Raw genomic sequence first — 16,763 nt, 5'->3', positions numbered from 1 at the left:
CAATGGTGAATTTCTGTTATTCAGATACTGCTAGAAGTCTTTGTTCAAAGCAGAGCAACTGAATTTTTTTTTTGTCTTTCAAAAGATAAAATAAAGAGGAGTTACCATTATTCTAAAACTGAGCATAGCCAATAAAAATGAATTAGAGATGACCAGAATCTTAGAAGTCAAAAATAAATTCCATGTCAAATTTAGTGAAAGTAAAATGGGGAATTCCATACATTGTGGGTGAGTGAGTGAGTGTGTGTGTGTATGTGTGTCTGTGTATGTGTACATGTTCATGGTTGTGTGAATCAAATTTAGTGAAAGTAAAATGGGGAATTCCATGCTTTGTGGGTATCTGTCTGTGTATGTGCTCGTGCATATGTAATATAAATATGTAGTAATATACAAATAGAAGATGTCATTCTGTATATTCATATTCTTACTGTTACAATCCAACTTTATTCTATTAGTTATGCAATATGTTCCTAAATATATTTCTATTTTTTTCTTAGTCCCAGCATGACTGGCATAGGAGTGGCTCAGTCAAGAGGGGGTGAGGTCAGGATGAGAGATTGTGGTGATATGCTAATTTTATAGTCTTCACTCTTTAAATAATGTGTGTTCTGTTGCCTTCCAACCATTCACTACTGCAGAGTGGTATGTTAGTGATAGCTTCCCATCTACAATCTGAAGGACGAGTTTTTCAGAGAGAGGGAAAAAGAAAGAGAGAAAGAAAAGAGACAAAGAGAAACACAGGGAGAGAGACATACCTACAGTGGTGAGTGCCATTTTCCTTCTCCATTTTTTATTTGTCTAAAAAGCTGAGTCTTTCTACTCTAGAATTGCTAATAAGAGTGAACTCTAAGTGGGGTGGTAATGATGAAGGGGCTGAATGACCCTTCTTCTTTCCTATTCTATGTATTCTTTATTATGTGAGAATAAATATTCCTTCTAACTGTGAAGAGCAAAAGGATAATTAGAAAGAAGGAAAGGACATTTGCGCCAATCCCAAAGGCTAGAAGTCTGCATATTTCCCATCACCCCCATTAAACTTTGGTACCTGTTTCTCCCTTAACTAAAAGTAAGACCAGAATGGAGACATTAATTTTCTGTTCATCTTCTCTGTTCCATTCACAAAAATATACAACAACAAGACTGACTTCTTCTTTAACAACACTAATTACTTTATATTATATTTTACTAAAAGAATCATAGAATTTAGGGATCCTATTATACTGAGCTCCTTTTCATGAATAAATCCTTAATGTGTCTGATTTAATTTCTTCCCCACACTCTGATTCTTTATTTAAAATGACCTGCTTGGATAACCTCATGTCCAATACTCAACTCATGTTTTGCTCAATACATCCATTTCCCCTAATTTTCTTTTCCTTTCCTTTTTTTTTTCATTCTCTATCTGTCTTTTGTCTTTTCCCTGCTTCCCCTCTCATTCTTTTGCTTTCTTTAGAATGTTTAATTTCACTGGCAAATGACAGGATAATTTTATAAGTGCAGATCCACAACTAATCTATTATTTTTTGTCATAGATTTGCTCAGGATAAATGAGATATTAAGCCATTTATCAAGATAGCAACCATTTAGACTTTGAATTTTGGAGATTTTTTTTCAAGTATATTTGGAAAGATAATGATTCCCTTGACTAGGTAATGTCAATTGGAATGAATAACATGACTTTGAATGTTATTTCAGAAGAACACAGCAGTTCATTTGAAAAAGATCTAGGACTTTTTAAGTAAACTGAGCTTTAGCAATGTGATATGGATATCAAGAAAAAAAATGAAATACAAATTGACCGAAAGGATGTATAGCATCTAAAATCAGGGAGATGCTGGCCCCCACTGTATTCTGACTTGGTCAGACTGCATCTGGATTTCTGATAAAAAAGAAAGAAAGAAAGAAAGAAGGAAGGAAGGAAGGAAGGAAGGAAGGAAGGAAGGAAGGAAGGAAGGAAGGAAGGAAGGAAGAAAAGGAAAAGGAAAGAAGGAAAGAAGAAGAAGAAAGATAGAAAGAAAGAAAGAAAGAAAGAAAGGAAGAAAGAAAAGACAGGAAAAAAGAAAATAAGCATTTTATTTCTCCAATTACATGTAAAAATAGTTTCTAACATTAATTTTTGTAAGACTTTGAGTTCCAATTTTTTTCTCCCTCTCTCTGCTACTTTCCCCCTCCTCAAGATTGCAAGCATTTTGATACTGGTTAAATATAATCATTTTAAACATATTTTCAGAGTAGTCATATTGTCTCTGAGTATAAATAGTGGATTACTGTAGTCGTTGACTGTAATGCCTTGTGTAGCTAACCTATGCTACTAATCTACCACTATATTTCTTAGCCAGTATCAAATGGTTTTGCTTGTTGCTGCTTTATAATATAGTTTTTTGGTCTCTACTGCTAAGCTACCTTCTTTTGCATTTTTCCTCATAAATTCCCTTGAAATTCTTAATTTTTTGTTCTTCCAAATTAATTTTGTTATTATTTTTCTAGCTGTAAAAAGGAATTTTTGGCAATTTTATGGTATAGCACTGAAAAAAGTAGATTAATTTTGGTAGAATTGTCATAGTTATTATGTTAACTTTACTATTCATGTGCAATTGCTATTTTTCCAATTTTTTACATCTGACATTATTTATGTAAGAAATGTTTTGGAACTGTGCTTATATAACTCCTGGGTTTGTTTTGGCAGGTAGACATCCAAATATTTTATATTGTGTGTAATGTTCTGGTTAGCTTTCTGGAGGTCTTGGGACCAGCCTTCATTTTAGCAGAGTAATCACCATGAGAATAGTCAGGGATAAAGTCCAAAGTCTTTATTGTCTCTTTCAGTCTCCCAGGCTTTGTCAACAGTCTCAGTCAATCAGCCAGTCAGCAGTCTGCACATCCAAATGGAATGTCCTGCTTTCTAGAGCCCCCAAGTTGGGTGATAAAATGTACTGTTACTTTTTAGAGCCCCCACACCAGGTTGATTAAAATATAATGTCCAGACTGGCTCTCTAGAGGATCTCAGGACCAGTCCTGGGTCTTAGATCTTTAATGGAGAAATGATGAAGGCAGGAAGCTACCAGGAAGGCCTCTATCTTGAAGTCTGTCTCTGGCTGTTTGTCCCCAACTTATATACTCTATTAAAATTACATCATTACAATAAATTGAGTATAAGCTAATCATCATATCACTATGGAACCATTTTTTGTTGTTAGATTAACTCAATCATACTGAACTAGATAACTCACATGCTAAATTAGATAACCATTGTCTTATCAATTCTATTAAATTAACACCTTGTTCTAGTCTTAAATATATTTCTCCAAAATTTATGTGCTTTACAATTGTCTATAAAATTCCAATAGATTTGTAATGGAAAATATTATATTCATCCAGAGAAAGAACTAGAGACTGAATGGAGAACAAAGCATGCTATTTTCTTTTTCATGGCTTTTCCTATTTGTTTTGTTATTTCTTTCATAACATGCCTGTTAGTAAACATGTTTAACTTGATGGTACATATATAACCTATATTAGATTACTTAACTCTCTTGAGGAAAGGGAAGGAAAGAAAGGGAAGAAAAATATTCAGAATTCAAAATCTTACAAAATAAATGTTGAAAACTGTCTTTATATGTAGTTGGAAAGAATAAAATATTATTAAGAAAAAAAAGAAAGAAAAAACAAGTAAAAACAAAGGAAGAATAGTTTGCTTCCATCTGTATTTGGACAAAATCATTCTTTCATTTGAAATGGATAGTATACTTCATTATGGGTACCTTAGGATTGTCTTAGATTATTGTATTGCTGAGAATAGCTAATTATTCACTGTTTTTCAGCTGGCAATATTACTGTTACTGTGTACAATGTTCTCCTGATTCTGTTCACTTCCCTTTGCATAGTTTATGTCTTTTCAGTTTTTTTTTTCCTGAAGTCATTGCTATCATATATCACAGCTTTCAACAAACATTTATTAAAGACTATAATCCACTAGGCACTTTTTAGGTTCTGAAGATACAAAACAAAAATGAAACAACCATGTGTGTATAATAACATTTATGCAGAGAAGTAAATGTGAAACACATAAAGTAAACACAATATAATTTTGGGGACATAGGCTATTATATAATAGCTAATCACTATTATATATGTATATGTGTGTGTATTATATCTATCATATTCATCCTGCTTTTGTTACAAGAAGCTTATGTCTATTTCTCATATTTTTCTGGCAATACCAGGGCTTTCTGTTCCAATTTCTGATCAGAAATCATGGGGATCACTCTGAGAAATATTCTGATGAACATCCTTGAGGATCTTATTGAAGAAGAACTCAAGAAGTTCAAATTCCAGCTAGAAGACCCTCCCTTGAAAGATTTTGATCCTCTGCCCCGGAGTCAGCTACATTCTGCCCAGCCTGTGGATTTGGCAGAATTACTGATCAGGCACTATGGGGTAAATTACGCAGTAGAAGTGACCAAAGAAGTTCTTGAAATCATAAACCAACGAGACCTGGTTGAAAAGCTGGAGCAAGCCATTGAGAAAGGTGAGAACAGATCTAACTAGAAGCCTTCCCTGCCATTTAAGTTCTCCCCCTCATTCTTCTTTCTTAAGAGATGGAAAACAACAAAAATAGCAATTAAAAACAAAACTAATATTTGTTTTTTAGTTGTAGATTCTAGTTACCCTTTGGTTAATTACTTTATAAAAGAGATATTTGATTTGAAGTCTTATCAGAAGAGAATCAAAGTTCAAGACAGAATAGTATGAAGAAAAATCAGTGGATTCATTCTCAGGGTATCTGAATTGAGGATGCATTAAGTGAGATAATGTATATGAAACACTTTACATACTTTTTTAAAAACACAGTTTAAATGTCAGCTGTTTTTCCTAGAACTTATTTTCTCAAGGCTTGTACTACCCAGGTAATCTTTCTGATTTATCTTATCCTATCTCTCCTAAAACCCTGCCAATTGTAAAGCCTCACGGTTCACTCTATATGGTTGCCTAAGGTTTTGCAAACACTTTCTTCACAATCCTGTGAAGTTTCTGACCCCAAATTATGTTCCATATTTCAGCTGGTAAGAATAAAAAGTAACATTTCAAGTCTACAAACAATGCAATTCAGAAAGCATTTCTAAAATATCTATTCTGTCTCAGGCACAGCTTGGGATAAAATGACAAAAAAGTAATATTCTCTGCACTCAAGAAGCAAAAATACATATAAACCTATGTCTTCTTTGTCCAAATCCCAGCCTTCATTCCAGTTGCAACCAATACCTCTGGACTTCATTTGGGATTTTCTTGGCAAAGATACTGGAGTAGTTTGTCCTTTCCTTCTCCAGCTCATTTTACAGATGAGGAAACTTAGGCAAACAGGGTTAAGTGTCTTGTCCAGGCTCACACAGTTACTGTCTAAGACAAGATTTAAACAAGATTTTGGTGAAAGTCTTCCTAACTCCAGGCCTAGTATTCTATCAGCAAGTCACCAACCTGTCCTTATTTAAGCCTGGACCTCTTTATGCCAAAGAACCCATAAGAATAGGATGAAGCAATGAGAGAATCAGTCTATATGCCAATAAAAATCCCTCATTATAACTAACTCCTCATTTCCAGAATACACAAATTCAGTAGCTTAGCACAGTATATGGCACACAGTAGGTATTTAATAAATGTTAGTTTGCAGACTGTCTTGTGCAGAGCTAGAACTTTTTTCTCTGTTATGTCTTGAACTTCTAGACATATAGACATTTTTGAAGTTTAATGCTTAGGGCCATGGTATGCTACTTAATGTCTGTTCTTTTTTTACTGAGTCTCAGAAGAGGCTAGGCCAAGGAGAGAGAGGATTCCACATAAGCTCAGTGTGTATATGGGGGTGAGAAAAGTGAAACAGGAGGAAGTGAGTCAATTGTGTGTGTATTCTATGGTTTTTGATGAGGACATACTCTTAAGATCTTGTAAAAAAAAATGTTTCCCCATCATTTGTAAACTCATTTTCTGCTCCTCTCATTCTACTGCCTTTGCTTATAATATGCCATTTCATTCTCAGCATTCTAACTCTTTTGTTTTGTCTTGTTTTGTTCTTCCAACAATCCGTAGCCTGTATGATTTTGATTTTGGTGCTTTCCCTGCTAAATAAAACAGTGGAGGTCAGCTTCCCTTTCTTCTTCAGCTTGTGAGTCCTATCTTTGGAAGTGATCAAATGAAGATTATCCTGGATATAAGCAGGATTATAGAGTAGAATAGCAAATACTACATTTGGGAATATCTGCTTCCTCAGTCAAATGAGCAGCATGTCTCCCTTATTGTCCTTGACCAAGTGGACTGAGGATGAACCTGAGAGTCTCTATTACCTACTTTGTTTTCTCTGCAGATGTAAAATCCCTCAAAACAGAAGATTCTGACAAGGATGACCAGGGACGAGAGGATCCCAGCAAAAAGCCACAAAAAGAAGATGCAGTTTCACAACCTCTTGGAGAAGCAGTAATTAATGGTAAATTAAGTTTCCTCAATTATATTGTAATACCTTTTTCAGGGTCCCAGAATGACAATATTCTGTGAATGCCTTGCCTATTGGGACTGGTACCTGATCATTAATCATTTTTTTCTTTTCAACTAAACTTGTAATTTGAGACAAGATAAGGTGATTCACAGGGCTAATCAGATTCCAGGGATGCCAGTTTAGTAAGTAAAGGACTAGAGAAAGGGGTTGAATTAGGAAGCAGTAGAACTAAAAAATGATGTGAGTGGGGTAGGAAGCAGGAGGGGTGGCAGCAGTAGTATGTAGATGTAAGAAACCAGATGGGAGAGAATCAGCAAGTAGAAGTAAGGTACCTGGCTAGTCACTGGGGCCAAGAGAAGATATATGGTGGAGTAATGAAAAGGTAAGATATAAGCAGATAATGTTGAGAGCGGAAACAATAAAACCAGAGGCACAATGGTTTCTTCAAAAAACAAACCCCCCCTTTTCAGAGATAATAAATAACTTAGTATAGCTCCTTTTTGTATTAGAGTATTGGTAAGTATCTTATCTGTTTAAAAATCAATCTTACCTATGCAAATAAATTCAAGAAGAAAGGTGGAGAAAAAAAATAGGATATTTGTTAAATTTAACACCTCCTTTAGGATCCATAACATTGGAGCCCAGCTCAGTGAAAATATATCTTAAAATAATCTTAACAGCAAGAATCATAGAAGACCAGGAATACCAGTTTCAATAGGCATGAAAGATGAGGGGAATAATACAGTGAACCCCAGATATTATGCTGGTATTTTCCAAGAGGTTGAGAAGAAACTGAGCAGAGAAGAAATAGAAACACTGACTATAGCCAACTTTTTCATGTTTAGTAGTAAAGGACAGAGTGATGTGTGGCTCTGCTGATAAATGTTAAATAGCCATATATGCTTCTCTTCCTCCCTCCCCCCAAAATAAAATGATGTACAACATAATGTTGGGGGTAATCAATAAGCAATTTATTGATTAGGATAGTTAATAATTAAGAAATTGATGGTCAGTAGTTTTTCTCTATAACCAAAGATTCACTGAACCTCTTAAATATTTTTGAAAGGGAATGCCCCTTTCAGGAGAAATCAACCCCGATTAGTGGAATTTTTAAAATAATATTTTGGTTTTTCCCCAACAACTTGTTAAAACTTTTTTTTAACAATTAAAAAAATGATTTCCAAATTCTATCTCTCCCTTTCCTCCCCATCCCTAAGATGGTATGCAGCATACATTTAAATTTAATTTGCTATATTAATATTTTCTCCATAATTTTTTAAGTCTAGATAATCAGGAAAATAATAATTCAAAGTCTGATTTTTTATTTGCAAGGGTAATTGTTCATCCTGAAAATTTAGCAATTTGTTCTTAGTTTGAGCTCACTCTTACATATCAAAGGGATACATAATAGCTCTTTTCCTCAGCTTTCCATATTTCTTCCTTGGGTGCAATATTCCTCCCTCTGCAACATTCTTGCAAAACTAGGTACAATACCTCCATTTTAGTCAAATTTAGCCTTAGTCTAAATTTGTCTGAGAAAATATTTCTTCTGTCAAAAGGAAGACTGGGACTTTTCTATAATGATCCTCTACCTCCATACTCCATCACTCAGTTTGTCTGTTTGGCAGATCAGGCCTTGCCTGTCTTTAAGCTGCAATTACCACTTTCTAATTTACCACTAATGTACCATAAGACTGTTTCTTCCCATAAGACTCTACTCTGTTGCTTTCTCTAACATGAATAGAGTTAATGGAATTTGTCCTGTTGTAACCTAAGGAGATGGGAAGTCAGCATGATTTAGGAGAAAGTACCTTAGCTCTGTAGTCAGTGTTTGACCTTCCTTCCCCCACTGCATAGTTCTTGTCCACATTAATTAAATATATAATTTGATCTTCTTGAGCCTCAGTTTTTTCATCTCCAAAATCTGCATTTGCATCTGCAAAAAGAAAAAAAAGGTTTGAAGTAGCTGACCTCTGAGGTCCCTTGTTCTCAGTTTGCAAGGCAAAGATCTCATTCTCTTCCTGTCTCTGTATTTGTGTGTGTGTGTGTGTGTGTGTGTGTGTGTGTGTGTGTGTGTGTGTGTGTGTTTCTGTCTCAATCTGTCTTTGTGTCTCTCTTTCAGGTACAGCCATGCATATAGAGAACTTTCCTATTTCAGAAAGAAAAGGTAAGTGTTCTTTCGAGAGCTTTGGTTAAGACTTTAGGAAAGTGAATGGGTTATATGGTTAGGATAGCTAGCCTTAGGTTTTTTCTAAGAATGTGACCAGCTCCATTTAATAATCATGTGTTTGATACCATAGGCTGGGAAAAAATATCATTGAAAATTAGTGGAGGATCCATGTCATCCTCAAATCCTTATTAGAAATGGATTAAGGAAGGGTTTTGACCACCCTGATTCATAGCCTGTGCTGAGGGAGGCCCAGTTTCTGTGGTAATAAAAGATAAAATGCAAATTTCATTAATTGTCTGCTTTGATATATTTTGATAGCTAGAAACAACAGGGATAGTAAAGTGGAAATATATTATTGTGGCAGGGCAGGAGGCAGGACTGGGATAGAGTTGGGGTTGGGAATAGAGCTAGGGTGAAGATTCTCCCTATTGTTGGGAAGGAATTCTTGTCTCCAAGATAAGCTCCTCTCTTGTGTAATGTACTCCCGTGTCTCTTATGTGAGATATTCTGTCACTTGATTAGATTACAGAGACATCTACCTAGCTTACATGAGAAAAAAGCTGCGGAATATGGATAAAGAAGAAACTCTCTTCAAGGCTAGGCAAAGGTATCTCCAGGTTCAATTGGAATCTCTAAGTCAATACAATTCATGTAGCATCAGTCTTGAAACCCTATTTGATTCTGATATAAATACACCCAATGATCTTCAAACTGTAGTATTACAGGGGCCTGCAGGCATTGGAAAGTCAACCCTTGCTAGGAAGGTCCTGAAGGACTGGGCAGCTGGCATCCTGTACACCGGTAGGTTTGACTATGTCTTTTACATTAGCTGCCAAGAGGTGAGCCTTCTGAAAGAAAACAGTGTGGATCATCTTATCACCGTGTTGTGTGGGAACAACAATGCTCCCATTACTGACATTCTCAGGCACCCACAAAAGCTCCTATTTGTTCTGGATGACCTTGATGAGCTACAGTTCCTTTCTGCTGAACAAAGTTCTGATTTCCATTCTAAAGTCAAGGAAAAAGATCCTGTGCATGTTCTCCTGGAGAGTTTAATCCAAAAGAAGCTGCTACCACAGTCAACCCTGCTCATCACTATCAGGCCGCCAACTCTGGAGAAATTAGAGCCTTGGCTGGTGCATTCACACCATGTCCAGGTACTAGGCTTCTTCCAGGAGCAGAAGAAAGAATATTTTTCTTTATATTTCATGGATGATGATCTGGCAAAGAAGGCCTTTGATTTTGTGCAGACAAACAAGGCTATCTCTGATGAGTGCCATGCCCCTCTAATGTGCTGGATCATCTGTTGCTGGATGAAACAAAGGCTGACACTAGGCAAGTCTCCCACCAAGGACCTCAAAAACAGGACTGATATTTATATGGCTTATATTTCCACTTTTCTGCGAACTGGAAAAAATTTATCCAGGCCCACTCAGCATGCTGTCCTGCGAGGCTTGTGCTCTTTGGCCACAGAAGGCATGCAGAAGCAGCAGATCCTGTTTACAGAGGGAGACCTGAGGAGACACAGCTTGGATGGAGTGGATGTCTCCTCAGTCCTGAATGTGAATAGTTCCCAAGCAAAGCTCGGTGGCACACTAATGTACAGTTTCAGCCATTTTAGCTTCCAAGAATTCTTCAATGCCATGTTCTACCTGCTGGAAGAGATTTCTGACAGGGAAAGACAAAATCTGAAAGAATTAATAGAGAAACAGGAGGCGTCAGGAACTATGCAGTTTCTCCATGGGCTCCTAGAGAAAGAGAATGAAAAGAATCTGGAGTTAAAGTTCAACATCCGAATCTCACTGCCACTAAAAAACGAGGTGAAAATGTTAACAAAGACAATGAATGAAATGAAAATTGCAATGACCAGGAACTATGAAAATTTTAAAGAGAAAGTTTCTAAGAAAATAGTTGATGCTTCTGTTACCACCAATTTCTGAAAGTTGCCATAAGCTTTCATGATCTCAAGTTCTTAGTTGTAAATACGCAATCAAAAGTCCTAGAGAGGCATTCTCATTTTGCTTTTATTCTACAGGGGCTGATCCCACATTCTTCCTGATCCATATAGCAAAATCAACTTCTTTTTCTGCAACTAGGACCCTATCCCTGCTCAGAGCCACTCTATCCCATGTTTCATCACCTTCTTTGTTCAACTGGTACTTTATTCTCCTAACTCACAAACATAAATACACAGCGACTCAGCTATACTCACAGATATACATGAGTACAGTCAAATATATATATATATATATATATATATATATATATATATATATATATACATATATATATACAAAAAGAGATATTGAGACAAATATATACACAAATAACTAAGATATAGATACAAAGTATGTACATATATATATATATATACATTTGGGCATATAATCACTAAAATATATCAAATTATAACTATCAGATCACACAAAGGTAGTAGGCATAGTTAATGCATTGGATGACAGAGTTGGAATTCAAAAAAGATTTCAATAAGTTAGGACACTGGAATAAATCCAGTAAAATAAAATGTGATAGGAGTGTCTGAGTCCAAGCTTTAGAAGTATAAAATGAAAGAATCATGCCTAGATATGAATTTAGAAAAATCTAAATTTTTTTGGTGGTTTTTTTTCTGTAAACTCCATATAAATCAACCAGTGTGTTATAGCAGTTAAAAAAAAGAATTTGGTAAATCTCTGGACTCCCTTAAATGAGACATAGCTGTGAGGAACAATGAGGTGAAAATTCCACTGTAAACTTTCCTAATTAGACCACATTTGGATTATGGACACAGTTTTGAGTCTGCCTTAAAAAAAAAAAATTAATAATGTAAAGAATGTTCAAAAGAAAGCAACCAAAATAGACAAAGACCTCCAGTCCATGCTGATGAAAATTGATTGAAAGAGCCAGAGTTGTTTGGCCTGAAGAACAGAAGCATAGGGAAAGATAACAACTGTCTTCGGGTCTTTGAAAGGCTATCCTATGGAATAGGGATTAAATTTATCAACTAGGCTCCAAAGAGCAGAAACAGGAACTATGGGTAAAAGCAACAAAGAGGAAAATTTAGGATTGATATAAAAAGGAAATTCCTAATGGTTATAGCTTTCCCAAAAAAGAATGAGTTATCAAATAGTAAGTAACCTTCACCAAAAAAAAAAAAAAAGTTTTTAAAGAATATTTGAAAGGCAAAGTATGGCAGGTATTGTAACATTTTTTCATGTCTGGGTTGGACTATGGTCAGTTAAGGAGATTGACAAGCTAGAGACTGCAGTTAGGCAGAACTGGGGATTCAGGAGAGGAGAACCAAGATTTAGAGGGAGCTGCAGGTGACAAAGGACAAGCTGCAAGAACCAAGGAGTGAGATAGGCCTCTAAGAAAACTAACCGGGCTATTTTGGAAGAGACAATAAAAGACTGTACTTAATTCCCTGGCTGTGTTTGAGATAATTATTACTCTGAACTGAAACTAAGACTGCCTCTAGAAAACCTCCCCAAGAAACCTGCTCCCAGAGAACCATCATATTATTTTAGAAAAGAAGAGAACACCACAGTGTAATCCTTTTTGACTCTAAAGCTTTGTGATTCTGTGTGATAAACATAGGTACACGTGTATACTAACATATTCACAAACATATTCATGGAGGCACAAATAAACACACAAACATGCAGATACATAGACATAGATATTGATGTATCTAGAAACGTAAGCATTTATCTTTCCCTTATCTTCCAAATGTAGACACTGTTTCCTTTGAGAATTCCAGAGTCCTGAACTGTTGGGAGGCTACCCCAATAAGGGAGGGCTGCCGTACTTTATATCAGTAGATATTGTAGTCCCTGTGGGAAGTATATGTTACTTAGGCATAGAAATCAGGATCTTAGCTAATTCCCAAGCTACTTAGGAAGAATTGCAGGAAAGCCACACTTCTTAGGAGGAGTTAAAAGAGAAACATCAAAGCTAAGGAAGAGCTTGTTTAGATGATCATCACTGAACTCATTTCCATCTCTTGCTGTGAACCAGATTATCACACCTAAGCCATGATCTATTCTTAAAATTTTCCTTCTATCTCCTATCTCATTGTTTTGCTTTTTCACCCATGAGTATCCTCAAGTGTCAAGCCTTCAAATGTAGAGTGAAAATGTGCCCAATAAAAGGCTCTTGTATTTAGCATCATGGCATTATTTGACTTTTTTATGTGGGTCTCTTTAATTCCCCTAAACTGCTGCAACAGAATGAAGAAAGCTAATATTGAAATTTTGATTTTGACTATCATTTAGTTTTCTTTTGTCCTCAGTCACTTATTAAGTGCTTACCATATAAAAAGCACTGTGCTAAATACAAGCAAAAAGAAAAATAACCCATACCCACAAGTGACTTATATTCTAATGGAAGAAGACATCAAAGTGGAGGAAGAATTTGAGAGGAATATATAAAAGTCCTGGAAAGTGTGAAGATTAGCTAAATTAGAAGTGATCATTACTGATGTGGATACTTCTTAAAATAGAAGTTATTTACATAAACCACCCCGAAAACTTTAAAGTAGTACATAAATACCAGATATTTATCTATTATCACCATTATTTTTTTATTTTAATTTTTTTAATTATAGCTTTTTATTTACAAATATATGCATAGGTAATTCCCCAGCATTGACAGTTGCAAATCCCCACTTCCAACCCTTTTCCTTCCTCTCCCCACTTCTTCCCCCAGATGGCAGGCTGACCAACACATGCCAAATATGTCAAAGTATAAGTCAAATACAACATATGCATACATATCCAAACAGTTATTTTGCTGTATAAAAAAAGAGTTGGACTTTGAAATAGTGTACAATTAGCCTGTGAAAGAAATAAAAAATGCAGACAGATAAAAATAGAGGGATTGGGAATTCTATGTAGTGGTTTATAGTCATCTCCCAGAGTTCTTTCCCTGGGTGTAGTTGGTTCAATTCATTACTGCTCTATTGGAACTGATTTGGTTCATCTCATTGTTGAAGTGGGCTATGTCCATCAGAATTGATCATTATATAGTATTGTTGTTGAAGTAAGTAATGATCTTCTGGTCCTGCTCATTTCACTCAGCATCAGTTCATGTAAATTTCTCCAAGCCTTTCTAAAATCATCCTGTTGGTCATTTCTTACAGAACAATAATATTCCATAATATTCATATACCACAACTTATTCAGCCATTCTCCAATTGATGGGCATCCACTCAGTTTTCAGTTTCTGGCCACTACAAACAGGGCTGCCACAAACATTCTTATACATACATGTCCCTTTCCCTTTTTAAAAATCTCTTTGTGATATAAGCCCAGTAGCATGCACAGTTTCATAGCTTTTTGAGCATAGTTCCAAATTACTCTCCACAATGGCTGGATGTGTTCACAATTCCACCAACAATGTATCAGCGTCCCTGTTTTCCCACATCCCTTTCAACATTCAGCATTACCTTTCCCTGTCATTCTAGCCAATCTGACAGGTGTGTAGTGGTATCTCAGAGTTGTCTTAATTTGCATTTCTCTGACTAATAATGACTTGGAACATCTTTTCATGTGGCTAGAAATAGTTTCAATTTCTTCATCTGAGAATTGTCTGTTCATATCCTTTGACCATTTATCAATTGGAGAATGGCTTGAGTTCTTATAAATTAGAGTCAATTATATATTTTAGAAATGAGGTCTTTATCAGAACCTTTGACTGTAAAAATGTTTTCCCAGTTTATTGCTTTCCTTCTAATCTTGTCTGTGTTAGTTTTGTTTGTACAAAAACTTTTCAATTTGATATAATCAATTTTTTCTATTTTGTGATCAATAACGATCTATAGTTCTTCTTTGGCCTAAATTCCTTCCCCTTCCACAGGTCTGAGAGGTAAACTATCCTATTCTCTTCCAATTTATTTATAATCTCATTCTTTATGCCTAGGTGATGAACCCATTGTGACCTTATCTTGGTGTATGGTGTTAAGTGTGGATCAATGCCTAGTTTCTGCCATAATAATTTCCAATTTTCTGAGCAATTTTTGTCATCAGTGAGTCCTTTCCCCAAAAGTTGGGGTCTTTGGGTTTGTTGAACACTAGATTATTAAAGTTATTGGCTGTTTTGTTCTTTGAACTTAACCTATTCCATTGATCAACTAGTCTGTTTCTTAGCCAATACCAAATGGTTTTGGTAACTGCTGCTTTATAATATAATTTTAGATTTGGTACAGCTAGGCCACTTCATTTGATTTTTTTTTTCATTAATTCCCTTGAAATTCTTGACCTTTTGTTTTTCCTTATGAACTTTGTTGTTATTTTTTCCAAGTCATTAAAATAGTTTTTTGGGAGTCTGATTGGTATAGTTCTAAATAAATAGATTAGGTAGTATTGTAATCTTTATTATATTTGCTCACCCTATCCAAGAGTATTTAATACTTTTCCAATTGGTTAGAGCTGACTTTATTTGTGTGGAAAGAGTTTTGTAGTTTTGCTCATAAAGTTTCTGATTTTCCCTTGGCAGATAGATTCCTAAATAGTTTATACAATCAGTAATTACTTTAAATGGAATTTCTCTTTGTAACTCTAACTGTTGGATTTTGTTAGTGATATATAAACATGCTGATGACTTATGTGGGTTTATTTTGTATCCTGCAACCTTACTAAAGGTGTGGATTATTTCTAATAGCTTTTTAGTAGCATCTCTGGGGTTCTCTAAGGATATCATCATATCATCAGCAAAGAGTGATAGTTTGGTTTCCTCATTACCTACTCTAATTCCTTTCATCTCTTTCTCAGTTCTTATTGCCAAAGCTAGCATTTCTAATACAATATTGAATAGTAATGGTGAGAGTGAGCAACCTTGTTTCATTCCTGATCTTATTGGGAATAGTTGCAGTTTATTCCCATTCCACATGATGCTTAATGATAGTTTTAAATAGATGTCACTGATTATTTTAAGGAAAAGTCCATTTATAGGAATGTATGTTGGATTTCATTAAATGCCTTTTCTGCATCTATTGAGATGATCATATGATTTTTGTTAATTTGGTTATTAATGTGGCCAATTATACTGATAGTTTTCCTAATATTGAACCAGCCCTGCATTCCTGGTATAAATCCTACTTGATCATGCAACCATTCAAAGTTGAGCAAAGGATAACAGATAGCCTAAATATTGAATTTTTATCCATGGAATATTAAAAGACCTGGCACCAGAATTCTAAAATATTTGGTCTATTTCCTATGGAAGATATATGGGAATATATGGACAAGAATCACATGGGATGAGATGGTGTAGTTGGTTGTACATTGCATTAGGTATAGAATTTTCATCTTAATAAAACATATATTCATTGAAATACTGAAGGACATGGGAAAAGTGATGCAGATCACAGTATTATAGATTAGGCAAAATGATATGGAGCAATGTACCCAATATCACATAGCAAGCACAGAATTTGAACACAGATCCCCTAATTCATGTTGGTGATGATGAAATATAATAAGATAGACAGTCCAAGTGAATTTTTTTTGTTTGACTCTAATATAGAACTCTGTTTAACACAGACTTACTTGGTATATGTCATATGTATTCAACTGGTCTGTGAATGATCTATTAAAAGAAAGCTGATTTCTAGGTGCTCACTCTTTCACTCTCCTATCTCCAAGAAGAAAATTGTGTTTAAATTATATCTATCTATGGCATAATAGATATTTGCAATCTTAAGGTATGATGTGGTATGATGTTCTTGGGGGGAGGAATTCACTTTGGAAACCTCTTTCTTTGATGGCTCTAAAGGAAAAGGAATTTGTTCATCTGTTCTTAGTTTAATTTTCTTCTCACTAAATGCTTATTGCACAAAAACAAACAAAACATCAATAAATAGTCAAGTCATGTAGATTAGTTTAGATGATAGAAAACTAGAAGAAAATTATTCTTTAAATCATGAATAAGACAAAATATCAGTATAACTAAAGGGATGTCAATCTCAACTGAAAAGTAAATTTTTAATAGTCACAGAGAGTGTTGGAATCTTTACAAACTGTTAAGTCATTTAGAGTTGATAGAGACAATAATTATCTAATTTAGCATGGTTCAGTGTCATTGATCTGATCTTACAAGGAAATGTTTTGGGCC

At 35.1% G+C, this 16,763-nt stretch overlaps 1 protein-coding gene across 1 annotated transcript; it reads left to right on the top strand.

Moving 5' to 3' along the window:
• The first annotated feature begins 645 nt into the window (after nucleotides 1–645).
• NLRP10 (NLR family pyrin domain containing 10) lies at nucleotides 646–10,861 on the top strand. Its single transcript, XM_051990814.1, has 5 exons — nucleotides 646–763; nucleotides 4,224–4,528; nucleotides 6,356–6,475; nucleotides 8,607–8,651; nucleotides 9,177–10,861. The coding sequence occupies exons 2-5, from the start codon at nucleotides 4,255–4,257 to the stop codon at nucleotides 10,592–10,594; spliced, it is 1,857 nt and encodes a 618-aa protein (XP_051846774.1). The 5' UTR covers nucleotides 646–763; nucleotides 4,224–4,254; the 3' UTR covers nucleotides 10,595–10,861.
• Nucleotides 10,862–16,763: the final 5,902 nt, after the last annotated feature.

The sequence above is a fragment of the Antechinus flavipes genome, chromosome 3 (genome assembly GCF_016432865.1).
Source record: "Antechinus flavipes isolate AdamAnt ecotype Samford, QLD, Australia chromosome 3, AdamAnt_v2, whole genome shotgun sequence".
NCBI classification, from domain to species: domain Eukaryota; kingdom Metazoa; phylum Chordata; class Mammalia; order Dasyuromorphia; family Dasyuridae; genus Antechinus; species Antechinus flavipes.
This window is presented reverse-complemented; position numbering and strand designations above follow the sequence as displayed.